A 15,137-nucleotide genomic window follows, 5' to 3' on the forward strand; every position below is an offset into this window, starting at 1 on the left:
TGTGCTAGCTGGCCTTGAACTTGACATCCTCCTGTCTATGCCTCCTGAGTAGCTGGGAATTCCTTAGTGTCTTTTACATCCATAGGCTCATGAACTAATTTAGCCTTAAGACTTTGATTTCAGGTGTTATTATGGTTCAGTATGTGAAAACACAAATTAAATCTCAATTATTACTCATAGGAGATGCTTAAATTAAATTAAATATATATGTTTTCCAGGAAAACATTCTGCCAGTAAGTCATTTCAAAATTCTCTAGAATCAGAGCTGGAGATGTAGTTCAGTAGTAGAAAATGCATCTGGTGTGTGTGAGGCATCAATATAATAAACCCAAGTGTCATATTTACAGGTGGACCCCTTGAGTCAGGAGAAATAACATTGCATTCTTGAAGGAAGATGGAAAACTTGGACTCCAAAAAGACTCATATTTCAAAGTTAGGTTGGATACTTACACTGTAAAAATTCCTCAAGTGGAGTGAATGTGTATCTCTTTTAATTATGGTTCTGTTTACCATGATGATTCCACGTATTTAAGGTTTTGTTTTGTTTGTTTTTGATTTGGTACTGGGGATTGAACTCAGGGACACTGAACAAGCAAGCACCATCCCCAGCCCTATTTTGTGTTTTATTTATAGACAGGGTCTCACTGAGTTGCTAAGTGCATCACAGTTGCTGAGGCTGGCACTGAACTCGCAATCCTGTAGCCTCAGCCTGCTGGATTACAGGAATGTGCCACCATGCCTGGCTATCCATATTAAAGTAGAAAAATACTGAAATGTGTTTCTGCTAGTATTTGACACTGGACTTGGATCACATAGGTCAAATTTTGATTTGATAACAAAAATTCTTAACTTAGGTAGCTGTTTAAGGGAATCAAATCATTCTAAAATCCACTCCATTTTCTCTGAACAGAGATTGCCAACAGATTGTAATTCTGGTAATTTTTTTAGCCTCTCTGAGTTGGTGATAGAGATGATCAACTATTAAGAGATTTCTATGAATGAGGATCTGCAGAAGTATAAAAAATTGAACAATTCCACAGAGATCCTACTGTGCAGCAAGTCTTCCCTCTATGGCAAACATGTTTCATCCTGTTTCATGCACGGTATCTCATGTACATACATGATGAGGTTTTATTCAGCTTATAGATGAGACGAGCCCAGAGCCCAGGCTCATGGGCTTCTCAAAGTTGAATACTTACCCTTTAAATGGAAGATTACATAGGTATATTCAAGCCATCTGACTTCAGAGGTTGCAATACTTAGCATTTTCTCTGTGAATGTATTAACAAAATTGCATGTGTTCATGAACAAACCAGAATAAAGGTAACAGGAATCTAATGTAAATATGCATGGCCTAAAACATTGAGACTCCTTGATTAGGAGGGTTTTCTTTCTAATTAAACCATCACAATTTCAATTGACCCAAAAGTACATAGTCCTTACTACAGGAAGGACACATAGGCCACCCTTGCACTAAAACATCACCAAGAAAAATTCAAGATTGTATCCGGGAAAGATTTTCTTTAACATATGACATTTTTTTTAAAGAGAGAGAGAGAGAGAGAAAGAGAGAGAGAGAGAGAGAGAGAGAGAGAGAGAGAGAGAGAGAGAGAATGTTTTAATATTTTTTAGTTTTCAGCAGACACAACATCTTTGTTTGTATGTGGTGCTGAGGATCGAACCCAGGCCACATGCATGCCAGGATGCCAGGTGAGTGCACTACCACTTGAGCCACATCCCCAGCCCAAAATGTGACAATTTTTAATGCAGAGGAACTCACTTCATACTTTGCATAAAATGTAATCCAGCCATGATTGGGAAATGATGGGAAAAGAGAGAGGAAAGAATGGTTTCCAGGGTGTGTCAGCAAAACTTCAGTTAGAGGGGAAAGTGGGCATTGGGCTAGGCCAACAAATTTTCCTCCTGGCAACAGTGTTGGCTGAGATGGATGAAATTTAATATTTGGGATAATGAATTTTCTTACTTTTCTCCTAAGAAATGTACTCCATGATTCCTTACCCCAAAAGATGAGGAAAAAAAACACATGGTGCACGGCATTATTAACTTAAGAAGCACCTTTTACTCTGAAGTTGGAATTGGGATCTTGGCCAACACCATCCTCTTTCTGTTACATGTCATCAAGTTCCTCTGTGACAAGAGGCTCAAGAACATGGACTGGATCATCAGTCTCTTGTCCCTAAGCCACCTCTTGATGCTGCCCACCATGGGGTTTCTAGCTTTAGACACTTTTACATCTGAGGGGGTCTTTGGGGTGATGTCACATGTCAATCAATTGCCTACTTGTACAGGTTGATGAGGGGCCTGTCCATTTCTGCCACCTGCCTGCTGAGTGTCCTGCAGGCTATCACCCTCAGCCCCAGAAGCCCCTGCTTGGCAAAGTTCAAACCTAAGTCCCCACAGGACAGCCTGAGGTCCCTTATGTTCCTGTGGGTCTTTTATATGTCCTTCAGTGCCAACTTCTCCATCTCTGCTGTTGACAACTCCACTGTCACCTCACAGGGCCTTATATTCCTCAGTGACTCCTGCACTATCTTGCCCATGAGCTACTTCCTCAGGCATTTGTTTACCATACTGGGTGCCTTAAGGGATTTCTTCCTGATAGGGCTCATGGCCCTCTCCAGTGGGTACATGGTGACCCTCTTGCATAGGCATAAAGGGCACTGCCAGCACCTTCATGGCACCAGCCTGTCTCCAAAAGCCTCCCCAGAACAGATGTCCACCAGGGCCATCCTGGTGCTCATGGGATTTTTTGTGCTCATGTAGTGTTTGGACTGTGTCATCTCCTCCTCAAGAACCATGTGAAAAAATGACCCTGTGTGCTGTTCTGTCCAGATCATGGTGTCCAATGACTATGCCACCATCAGTCCTTTGGTTTTCATCTGCATGGCAAGACAAAGTGTTGCCTTTTTGAAATGTTTGTGGAGGTAGGACAGTCAACGTTGAATCATTGCATGATGGATCAGTTCTTGACCTGAGCTACCACACCACCATGCACTGATGCATCATGGAATAGTGAGTTTGCTCTCCATGTTGGATGAATGCATAAAGTGGTTTTTAAAAATGATTACATTGAAGCTTGAAACTGAGAATAATAAGTACAGATTATTGTGCATATGGCTCCAACAAACTAATAACTTTATATTTCTGATTGATGTGTGAAAGGAACCCTAGGTAGTAAATATCACTTTCTTTTTCTGAATCAGTCCATACATTTATAGGTATGTGAAAGATTGCAGCAGTTTTAATAAATCAAGAATCTCAGAAATCTCCTTTATGCCTAATAGATTGTAAACATCCCTTATTATAACTGCCATCTCATCTATCAATTGAACTTTTATGAATATAACAAAAAACCGGATATAAGGACAACTACTATTATTTAAACACCATTGCTCAGGATACCATATTTATAATAGTCAGTGATAGAGACAGTCTGATATTCCCAAGCATATGAATGTATGAAGATATGGTCTGGATATATCATGGAGTTCTACTCAACATTAAATAGGAAAAAGATTCTGATGCATAGGAAGCCACAGATGAGTCTTGAATTTATTATGTCAAGAGGGTACATGGCGACCCTCTTGTATAGGCATCAGAATCAAAACTGTATACATCTACACACAGGGGGTGGAATCTTCAGTGGTATAATATGCAAAGACCAAATATTGCATTAAATCCTAAACATAGCATAAAATAGGAAGGTGATGCTGTTGTATAAGAAACCACAGATGAATCTTAAAATCATTCAGTCAAGTTACCATCACTCACAAAAGAATCAATGTGGTGTAAATCTACCTGTAAAAGATGGAAATTTGGGTCGTATAATTTATAAAAACAGAATGTAATGTGGCATTTTCCAGCAGTTGAGGAAGGTGTGCCCTGGGGAATTTTTACTTAATGAATTCAGATGTAAGGAGGATGAAGCACACAAGTCACACAGGGAGAACTTCCTGCATGGTTTACCTTTCCAGGATTGTTCTAATTTTTAAAATGCAGATCCTCATTTATGTCAGTTGGTAGAATTCTTAGGATTGTTTTAATATCTGATCACCTTCTGTCACTAACTCAGAGAGCTGAAAAAAATTACCAGAATAGTACAGTACACTGGAAATCTCTGTTTGGAGAAAATTGATGGAGCTTATGACTATTTGAATTTTTCTATATAGTTACATATTTTATATATTTTGATTATTATGTCAGAATCAGGCCTATTCACACAACTGCTATTATAAAATATTAGAAAGAACACATTTTTGCATTGTTTTCTATTTATATTTGTGGAATTCTTGTGGAAAACCAAACCATGAATTAAAATAGATTCAGGTACACTCTATTATGAGGATTTCATTAAAGGAAAAGTATCCAAACTAATCTTGAAATATGAGTCTTCTTGCAGTCCAGGTTTTTTTCCATCTTTTAAGAAAGCAGTGGCATTTCTCCAAACCCAAAGAGGTTTAGATACAAAATTGATACTCAAATTTTTGTTTTGAAATTCTGGATCTCAAGCCCAGGACCCCATACATGCTAGGTAATTCTCTACTACTGAGCTACATTCACAAACCCTATTTGAGAAAAAGTTGTAATAATTTATTGTCAGAATATTTTTCTGGAAAACAAGTATTGACTTTCATGCAAGCCTCTCATATAAGTAATAATTAAGATTTAATTTGTGTTTGTACATACTGAATCAGAATATCATCTAAAAAGTAAAGTCTTAAAGCTAAATTAGTTCATGGGCATATAGATGTGAAAGGTAAGATGCTAAGAAATTCCCAGTGACTCGAGAGGCTGAATCAAGAAGACCACAATTTTGAGGCCAGTCTCATCAATTAACATGACCCTAAGTAACTTAGAGAGACCCTGTCTCAAAATTTTAATGAAAGAGCTGAGGACATAGCTCAGTCACATAGTGCCCCTGGGTTCAATCCCAGGTACGAAAAAGAAAAAATTGCTAAGGAAATCTGACATGTGAAAGATTTGAGAATATAGGGTAAAACTTTTAAGAATTCAGAACTCAAGTAGATATTTGCTTAAAAGTTTAAATGCAGATTTTTAAAAAATTTTGACCTTTAATTGATGTAATGACTTGTATCTGGAGTACACTATTATAAATCTATACATGTCTAAATTGTTTTATGATCACATTATGGTAATTAACATGTTTATTTTCTCAAATTGTATCATTTCTAAGTAATAAGGAGGCTCAGAACTCTTCCCCTCTACTGAGTTGTTTTTATACATAAAAATGTCATACATCCTTTTGCATATACTAGTGTGAATTATTAATTCAAATGATGCTTTAAAGAATAATGTTGTATCTGTGTATTTATAGTCAACATATAAACATTTATTTATAACATTTTAACTTGAAAATGTACAATGATAAGGTTTTCCAGCTGTAAACAGGAAATTTCTTCTATAGAAAAAAAGAGTAATTTTTCAGCTGTTTTCAGGCAATGCTCCCTGGAAAACCCAGTTCTCTACCTGTGTTTGCAAGTCCATGGCCCCTCCTGGCTCCATCCCTCCCTCCCATGACAATGCATGCAGGGTGGCCATCCCCCCCTGGCAGGGCTGAAACCAGAGTCCTGTGCCCTCCTTCCACAGATAACTCAGATGGACTCCTCCTCCAGTTTTCCAGTGCTGTGCATTTCATTTTCTTAATTTAGTTCAAATAGAAACCTGCATTACATAACCCAACAGAAGAGACTCAGTTATTTTATTTCCCATCATTTGTAAAGGGCACCTTCACATGGTATATATTGAGTTCATGCTGTTGTAAAGGACTTTGGGGACAAAGTCTCCGAGTCTGTTTCATAACTTACTGCCAGGGTGCACCCAGGAATAGATGGAATCTACTCACAGCTGCCCCAAAGACAGAGAAGCCACGGGGAACTGTGCCTATTAATAACAATCTGTGACTCTTGGAATGTGGAGACTCCTAGACCCTATATTAGCATTTTTCTTTTGTTTTCTTGAGCATACTAAGGGAGGGAATCTTTTTGCTGAAGGTATGAATGGAGAAAAAAAGTTCTTACTCACTTAATCATTTAGAAGATGTTAAATTTTTCTAATGGGACTAATGAATTTCCATTTTAGACAACTATACTTCCTCAAAGACTTCAAAGCAATTATTGAACTAGGCTGGAGACACTTCAATTGCCTGGGCTCCTTGTCATTTCTGTGCACCCTTTAGTAACTGATATGATAACACTGTGATTTTCTAGGTAGAGATGAATATAATTTATTCTCTTACCCGCTTGTTTTTCTGATGACAAAATGTGGGGCTAGGTGGCTAAACTTGTTGTCAATGTGACTTATGTCACAGCTCTACAGCAGAATTAAAACTGAAATAAAGAAACTTCCTTCAGTTTATAGGGAGATTTTCCACGAGGATTCCGTCAGCCAATTGTCTAGTCTAGTTTTTCTTCTCTCTTCTGGGGAGAAATATCATTGCTTACTTAAAGAAGACAGGAAAGCTGGCTCACTACGTCAACTCTTTCTCAGAGTGAGGTGGGATTCCTGTCTCTTAATGAAATCCCCCAAAGTACTTAAATTTTACTGGTGTGGTGGTGCCAGCCTGTAATCCCAGGGGTTTGGGGAGCTTATGCAGGAGGGTTGCAGGTTCAAGACCAGCTTCATCAACTTAATGAGGTCCTATGCAACTTAGAGACACCCTGTGTCAAAATAAAAATAAAAAGCGTTAGGGGTGTGGTTCATGTTGGGTTCCACACTAAAATTTTTCCATGTGCCAAAGGATGGACAGAAAATAAATTTTGCAATATGATCCTGCTAATAACTGATGGTTCTGCACACTTAGATGTGGTTTTTCTGGCAGAATCAAGTATATGTAAAATATTATAAGTGGTTAAGCAAACCTGGTTCAATATACAGTACCAAAAATTACATATTAATCAACAAATGCAAGAAGCCTGTTTTCAGAGGCAACATTTTAATATTTTGATATTTTGTCTGTAACCGGTTGATGAACAACCCAGAATAGAGAACACTAGAGGTACAGAGCTGTATAAGGCGGTCCCCTTGACACCTTTACCTTGAGAGTTCTATGTGGCTGTTCCTGCAGTCTGCTGTACTGGAGTCCCCTTCAAATGCCATGTTCTCAGCTTTTGGTCAGGTGGCTGCATGTGCCCAGGCAGATCCATGGTGGCCCTGGCCTTGAAAGCACAGAGACCCATGGGAGATGCTGTGCCTGAGTGCTGAGAGGTATGGAGAGGGGGTGTCAAGGGGACCCACACATTTTGAAGCCGGCAGTATTGGGGGTTGGGATGTTGAAGCTGGTGGTGGCGGTGAGGAGGAGTTGACCTTCCTTTTATTCTAAGGCGTTGACCATCTGATTCTTCTCCCCAGAATAAAAGATGATCCAAAGCAGCACACTTTATATTTTTCTTGCTGTAAGAAATGCCTTTTGTTTCCAAATTGTCATTGGGATCACAGCCAACGTCTTCCTGCTCCTTTTTCACGTCCTAACGTTTCTTCTTCAGCGCAGGACCAGGCCCACGGACATGGCCATTGCTCACCTGGCCCTGATTCACCTGCTGATGCTCATAATCAGGGCGCACCTGGACCTAGGGATTTGGGGGGTTCAGGACTTTTGGAACAACATCACATGTAAAACCGTCATCTACCTGTACAGGCTGATGAGGAGCCTGTCGGTCAGCACCACCTGCCTGCTGAGTGTCCTGCAGGCCACCACCCTCAACCCCAGAAGCTCCTTTCTGGCCAAGTCCAAGCACACGTCCCACAGTGCAGTGCATGGACCTTGCTCACTCTCTGGGTGTTCAACATGTTCTTCAATGTTCGCATCTTGGCCTCCATGGAAGGCCCCCTCCAATAACACAGCAGCTTTCTGGTTTGTCTCTGAGTCCTGCAATGTTGCCCCCACAGGTAACCACTTCAGGATCTTCTTCTCCCTGATGGGAATACTCCAGGACATCTTCCTCATGGGGCTCAGGGCCCTCTCCAGTGGGTACATGGTGGCTCTCCTGTGCAGGCATAAGTGTCAGTGCCAGCACCTCCACAGCACCAGCCTGTCCCCAAGAGCTTCCCCAGAACTGAGGGCCACCAGGACCATCCTGCTGCTCACGGGACTCTTTGTGCTCATGTACTTTGTGTACTGTGTGTTCTCCTCCTCTTCAGGATAGATGCACAAGGACGATCCCACTCGCCTGGGGGTCCAGATGCTGGCTAGCAATGGCTACGCCACCCTCAGTCCCTTGATACTCATCTGTGCTGATCAACAGACACTCAGGTTCTTCCAGTGCACATTAGAAAGGAGAGGAAATATGTATGCCAGGCTGGGCGACCTGTCATTTTGTCATCCCACATCATTTATTTCTAAATGTCCACAAACGTTTTTATGTTAAAAAAAAAAAAAAACCCAGAATGACGTTGATGGAGGTGTAACCTGAACATTTGCTCTTTGTGAAGATGTCAAATCAACCCAGGTACAATTGTCATCCCAGCAACATGGGAGGCTGAGGTGGGAGGATCACAAATTCAAGACCAGCCTCAGCACCTAATCCAGACGGTAAGCAATATAGCAAGACCCTGTCTGAAAACAAAATATGGAAATGGCTGAGTTGTGGCTCAGTATTTAAGTGCCTCTGGGTTAAATTCCTAGTACCAAAAAGAAATGCTGGATCTCAAATGGGCTGTTTTGTTACTGTGCCTGCCCAAGGCAGATACCTTGCACGGTCCAAGTAACACTGCAGATTCTGTCATCAAAATCATACCTGTATTCTCCATTTTTTTTCAACTGCATTTTGTATTTTAATTTTGGTCTATATTATTTTATTTTCATCTGAATGATAAACCCATCATGAGGGTAGAAAAGGAAACAGTAGCCAATCTTAGCCTGGCCCCTGCACAAGGATTCAAATTTATAAAGCATGCCACAATAAAAAAAAAAAAAAGAGCAACAGGTACTATCTGAGTACTCACATTTTACATATATATTCACCATTAATTACCAGTAATGTTGAGAGGGCAGGGTCTCGCTGAGTTGCTTTATGCCTTGCTAAGAGGCTGAGGCTGGCTTTGAACCCATGATCCTCCTGCCTCAGCCTCCCATGCTACTGGGATTACAGGTGTTTGCCACCACACCCACCAATGACCTTTAATTTAAGTGGCACACAGGAGTCACAGCAAGTGCTATATAGAACCTGGAGCTAAAATGCCAACCCCAGTCCTGCACCCTTCCATCACTAAAGCACAGCTGGATGGCAGGTTTTAACCTGTGGTGATGTAGTCTTAACTCAAGAAGTCTGGCTGCTGGATTGAACTCAAGATCAATGTGAAAGTGGTTCATTGGCAGCATTTGTCAACCTAAGGACAGCCCAAGACACCACCTTCCTCCACTGCTGAGAGCCACAGCCGGGTTGGAATGGCCCCTGGCATTTTGCCAATAGTATTGGTTGAGAGGCAAGCCATTAAGATCATGCTGGATTGATTCGATTGTATATTAGACCTTTACTGTCCACCTTGGCCTGCTACTTTGGAGTTCTCGTGCTACTTTGGAGTTCTCGTGGGGATTCCTGGAGAGTTCCCATTGGTTGGGGACGTGCGGGAGGAGGGATTTCCGGAGGAGGGATTTCCGGTTGTTGGTTCCTAGAGGAGCCACATGGCGTTTGGGAGAGTTCCCAGGGAGCGTGTGTGGAGTGTGCTGGTGGAGTTCAGAAATAAAGTTTGTTCCTGCTTCATTGGCTCGTGAATTGTGCCCAGCCAGACTGCGGCACTCCACCTAGTATGTGAAGATTCCAGCTGCATTTCTGGGGGTACTGTGGGGGCCTCCCATGGTCACTGGTCCCCAAGAATCAAGGAGGCTGCCACTCCTCCTGACTCTCAAAATGTCCACTCTAACCAGAGAAAGAATGTCCGACATGCGGGGCCTCCATTTTGCAAGTTACCAACCCTGTGCCAGAAGATACTCAGATATTGTTTTCTGCTTCTCAGGAGGAAATCTTGCTCTGTTGCAGAGGCTGGTCTTGAACCTCTAAACTCCAGTGATCCTCCTGCCTCAGCCTCTTGAGTAGCTGTGGACCCACGGCTGGACCTGATGGTCCCAACTCAAACATTGCAGCAGATTCAAAGTAGTGCTGAGCCTATGGTATTGCCATCCCTCCATCAGTGTCTTCTGATCTCACACCACGGGCTGTGCCCCTGCACTCCTGGGGATTTAATCAAGACCTGTAAAGAAGACAAGCTTCAACTGAGATGGAAGGACCTTCCCAAGTGCCCCTAATCACCAGAATGGCTATCCCAATTGCTAAAAAGGAAAGAACCATGTGTGTGTGTGTGTGTGTGTGTGTGTTGCTAGGGATTGAACCCAGGGCCTTGTGCCTGCAAAGCAAGCACCCTACCAACTGAGCTAGATCCCCCAGCCCAGGAAAGAACTCACCAGACAATCTTAAAACATTCACAGATCAAGTCTGCTCATGCAGGATGTTAAAAAGGTTGTAGGTGTCAAATGGACTCAGAACAGATTGTGACTCTTAGGGAACTTTTTGTGATGTCCATCAGGCACGCCCATATGAAAGCCCTTCCTTCACCATCTCCCAGGGACACTTACTTTTGGATGGACTGACACAATTGTACATCTAAAGTCACAGAAAAGAACTATCATCTGATCCCGTGAATGCCCATGTCTGGCTGTGAGTGGTTGAACTCTCCTGCCAGGCATCTGAGACCAAGTTGGACCATTTTCCTGTCTACTCTTAGAGTTAGCTGAGATTTGTGGGATATCACTTTTGGGAACATGCGAGAACCCTCTTGGCCCCTTTAGCTGTTTCTCTATGAGTTGGGCCATGTGACAGGATGGATCAGTCTTGCTGAACAACTGTTGCTTCTCTTGACGTATTCAAAATATTTCCCTGTCCACTCAGTGACCCTCTTCTGTGCAGAATGTGCTCTGGCTGGATTCCTGTTTTCTCAGGTCCTTTCAATCCCTCTGAACACGCTTTTGGGTGCCTCACACCAGTGCTGTAGGGACCTGAGAGGGGCACCATATTTCCCTGGATCCTGGCTGACCTCAGAGAGCCAGGACCCAAATATTGGCTTCTTTTTCCTTGACCCTTTTACTTCCTTAACTTAGTCTCCAGGAATTGGTTTTAAACATCAAGCAAGTCAGTTTCTCCAGTCTTGAAGTCGGAGTACTGGGTTTTCATTTCAGTGCATATCATTTTATAGTGACCCCTTCAACTTAATTGGGGTCATTGTTAATACTGGAAGTGGGTTGTATCTTCTATCTGAAGGCTATGGTCTCGACTGAACTCAGGTGTTCTTTTAGATGTAGTGTTTCTGCAAAAACACCAAACAGGCAACAGCTACAAAGTTTTACAAAGAAAATACAGAATGAAATTAAGAAGAGTAAAACTTGTTCAGTTAGTATAGTAGCTATGAACCCAAAAATGTATTTTATCCAAATCTTTTACTTAGTTCCATATTATATCCCTGGTTCTTTTTTTTTTTTTTTTTTTACATGACAGGAATCTTTACAATAAAAAAAATGTATTTTGGGAATGTAACATTAATTGTGCTTAATTCTGGCCTACTTTGGAGGCATCCTGACTTGGTACAAGGTGAGAGGCAGAGTATTATCTCAGGGGAGGTGGGGCTCATGGCAAATTTTAGGTAAAATGCTTTATTTCTGCAGCTGATCTTTGCCTTAAAATATCTTAAATGGCAGCCTTAAGCCATTTTCCCCTTGAAGGAGCCTGCCTGACCCCCACATTGGAGAAACAAATTCCTGATGATTTTGCAGGATCTGGTGTACTCTCCTCTGAGCCCATCAATGTCCACCAGGTGAAGAGGATTTTCCAATGAACTTGAGGTCGAGACCATTGCATGGCCATTTTACACTAAATACCTACAGGTGTATGTGTACGTTCTTATTTTGGCATTTGCTGGCATCAGAATCCCCAGGAGAAGGCCTTGTTCACATCCACAGGGCTCACCACTCACCCAGTTCAGATGCAGCCCACCTGGGGTGTTACCTGAGCACGTGTATTTCTAACCGTGTCCAGGAGATGGTGAGGGCCTTCCTTAGAGCCCATGGGAGGCAGGAGTGAGGTCGAGTGGGTCTCTGGCCACCTGACTCTGGAATCCCAGGCAAGAGTTTTGCTCTATGTGACTGCCACACTCGAAGCTGGTGGGATGAGAAGTTTGGATGCTGTCTAAAGCCTCATCCCAAAGAAAGAGTCAGCCCTGAGTCCTGTTATGCCACAAGGAGTCTAGACCCTGGTTCTTCCTGTGTGAAACCTCACGTGCACCCAAGAAGCACCTGGGGGGCTATGCCTGCAGGCTTCACTCCCCGCTTTGGGGATGCAAACTGGCAGCAGAAGACAGGCAGGCTCCCACCAGCCTCATCTCCCATCTCTACCTGGTGACCTTGAGGAGGGGACTCCTCTCTGACTTCATTCTGGTGTGGAAAGGTCACTGAGAAGTCACTTAGAAGCACTGTTGTTCCTCTGTCAGGCTTAGCGAGTGGAGGTGGGCGGAGCTGAAGTGCTGGGCGGAGCGATCCAGCTAAGGCCAACCCTTAGGAGAAGTGGACAGGGCGGGGCCTAGGGAGGGAGTGGAACCCGAGGAATGGGAGGAGCTGGGGGAGGAGCTGAGTGGAAAGCGTGGAGCTTGGTGAATGGGTGGTGCTGAGGGCGGGACCCAGCAGAGCGAGGGGAGCCCAGTGAATGGGCGGAGCTGGAGAGGCGGAGCCAAGCGGGACCAAGTGAAGCCCAGCGAATGGGTGGAGCTGGGGGCGGAGCCGAGCGGGGCTGAGTGGAGCCCCACCCCTAGGAGCAGCGGGGAGCGGGGCCAGCGGAACCACACGAGAGGCACGCCCCATCACGGGCTCCCAGGTGAGCGCAGTATGAGAACCAGAAGCTGAGGGCGGGGCGGGCGCGTCCTTAAGAGGGAAGGAGCCTGACAGGCTGTGTGTCTGGAAATCCCGTCAGAGGTTGCTGTGGACCCAGCCAGCAGTGTGTGTTTGGGCTCCCGCCGCCGAGATGTGACTCCAGAGTCCCCTCCGCCGGCCGCAGTTCTCCCCCTCACATGGGAGGCCGAAGAGGGAGGTTGAGGACCCGCTGCGCAGCCTCCTTCGTCCCTCCTCATGGACGCGGTGGACTCTCCGTGTGCCCAGGTGGGTTGGGGTCCAGGGGTGTCTGGGAGGGTCCTGGGCATGTCGCCTTGGAGACTGGTTTCTGGGCGCGACCATGGTCCAGGCGTGTCGCGGAGACCCCTCCTGTTGCCTACAGTGTAGTCGGCGTGACCTTGAGGCCAAGAGGGTGGTGTGTGGCACGGCTGTCACCGCTGGTCCTGGGGCAGCTCCTGCAGTCCCCCACACTGACCTAGCAGGGCGTCCTGGCCCTGGGCAGGGGGAGAAGCGCGGACGGTAGCGGCCTCGACCCCGCAAGGGCGACCTTGGGGACTCGCTGCAGCAGGACACGGGCGATGCCGCCTGTCAGGCTGGAGAGAGGGCAGTCCAGCCCAGGGGTCTCTAAGGGAAGGTTTGGCGGTGGCTGGGTAGGGATGAAAGCGACGTTGTGAAGACGCACAGGTAACATGTAACATGGTGGCATGACCAGGTGACAGGGGGACAAAAGTGGTTGGACCTGGTATATTTATTTACAATTACGTAATATTCTATACATGTATGTGTTATGTACACATATTCACGAGGTTGTGTGAATATATATACAAACACGTTTATAATTTTGTCTCAAAAAAGAAGCGGGGATTTGTGACGGAGTGGTGTGGGGGAAGGGCCCAAAGACCAGGGACACTTCCTGAATCTTCATCTGGAGCCAGCTGGGGGGTGGCTGACCCCCTATCCTGGAAAATACTGCCATGAGAAGGAAGATGGCGGCGAGGGGAGTGCATTGCCCGTGTGTGCTGCTTCACTGTGTGGGAGTATGACAAGTCAGGACGGCTAAAGGATATCTTGTTAGGAATTTCCAGCAATAGTGGGGTGCTCCGGAACCTGGAGGAAGGATTTCCATCACACGAGGATCGGCTACGGGGACTCAAACGCGAGAGGTTTGTCGCACGGAGGGTAACACTGCTTATTCAGCAAACCGCCCCGCAGCACGCGCTGGGAAACGAGGAGATAGCGACGCAGGGATACACCACTGCAGTTTCTGCCAGCCGTGCAAGCACCGTACTAAGGGCTGAATTCTGGGTTCGAGATGGGGGAAGGAAGCGGTCCATCTCGGTTCTCCACACCGGTCAGACCACAGAGGAGGCCAGCAGCGACCATGTTGGAAAGCTGACGTCACCATCCCTGTTTTCGATTGACCGCAGCGCATTCAGCCATAGAACAGGTAATTTCAGGCTGCCATTCGCCTGCGGCTTGCAGACAGATTGCTAGGGTTCAGCGCCTGGGTGCTTCTTAGAACCTGATCTTATCGGAGAGAACACCGAGCGCGGGGCGGCCGAGTTCCAGCTCCCGGAACTGTCCCGGAACCGCCCTGGCCCAGGGCTGCGGAGCCTGCGGAGGCTGCTTCTTGGACCCTGCCCCTATCAGAGCATACACCAAGCAATAAGCAGCCGAATTCCGGCTCCCGGAACTGAGCCTGCGGGGACTGCTTCTTGGAGCTTACACTTATAGGCGCTTACACCGAGCACGGAGCAGCCGAGTTCCGGGTCCCGGAACTTCCCTGGACCGGGGCTAGGAGCCCGCGGAAACTGCTTCTCGGTCCGGGTCCTGCTGAGGGCCGGTCAGGACTCACCCGTTGCTTTGGTTGCCTGGCAAGGGGAACGAAATGCTGCCATTCGCATAGGATACCAACATGGCAGAGATCTGATGTCAGCAGAAAGCGGCGGAGGAGAGAACTTCATCAATACCAGCGGTGACATAAGCAGTTGGTCTCCTGGTAGGGGGGGTGAGGCACAGTCACCCGAGTCTCCTCAATTTGTCGTCGAGCCAGAGGGGAGGAGCTGGGCTGCCGCCAGCGCCCGGAGCAGGCCCAGCGGCTCGCCAGCATGGTGACCGCGTGAGCCCAATTGGAGAGGGGGCAGGAGCGGAGCCACCACTCGCACCCGCAAGGTGGGCAGACCCGCGACCCAGTGGTACATGGGCGTGGTAGGAGGGGCAGGGCAGAGCC

General features: G+C 45.6%; 1 protein-coding gene and 1 pseudogene across 1 annotated transcript; both read left to right on the plus strand.

Moving 5' to 3' along the window:
* The first annotated feature begins 2,044 nt into the window (after positions 1–2,044).
* Positions 2,045–2,949, plus strand: LOC107160211 (annotated as a pseudogene).
* Positions 2,950–7,544: 4,595 nt separating this feature from the next.
* Positions 7,545–8,183, plus strand: LOC107160212 (vomeronasal type-1 receptor 90-like). The gene has a single exon (XM_015506868.1). The coding sequence runs from the start codon at positions 7,545–7,547 to the stop codon at positions 8,181–8,183; it is 639 nt and encodes a 212-aa protein (XP_015362354.1).
* Positions 8,184–15,137: the final 6,954 nt, after the last annotated feature.

This window comes from Marmota marmota, unplaced genomic scaffold (assembly GCF_001458135.2).
Source record: "Marmota marmota marmota unplaced genomic scaffold, marMar, whole genome shotgun sequence".
In the NCBI taxonomy this organism is placed as follows: domain Eukaryota; kingdom Metazoa; phylum Chordata; class Mammalia; order Rodentia; family Sciuridae; genus Marmota; species Marmota marmota.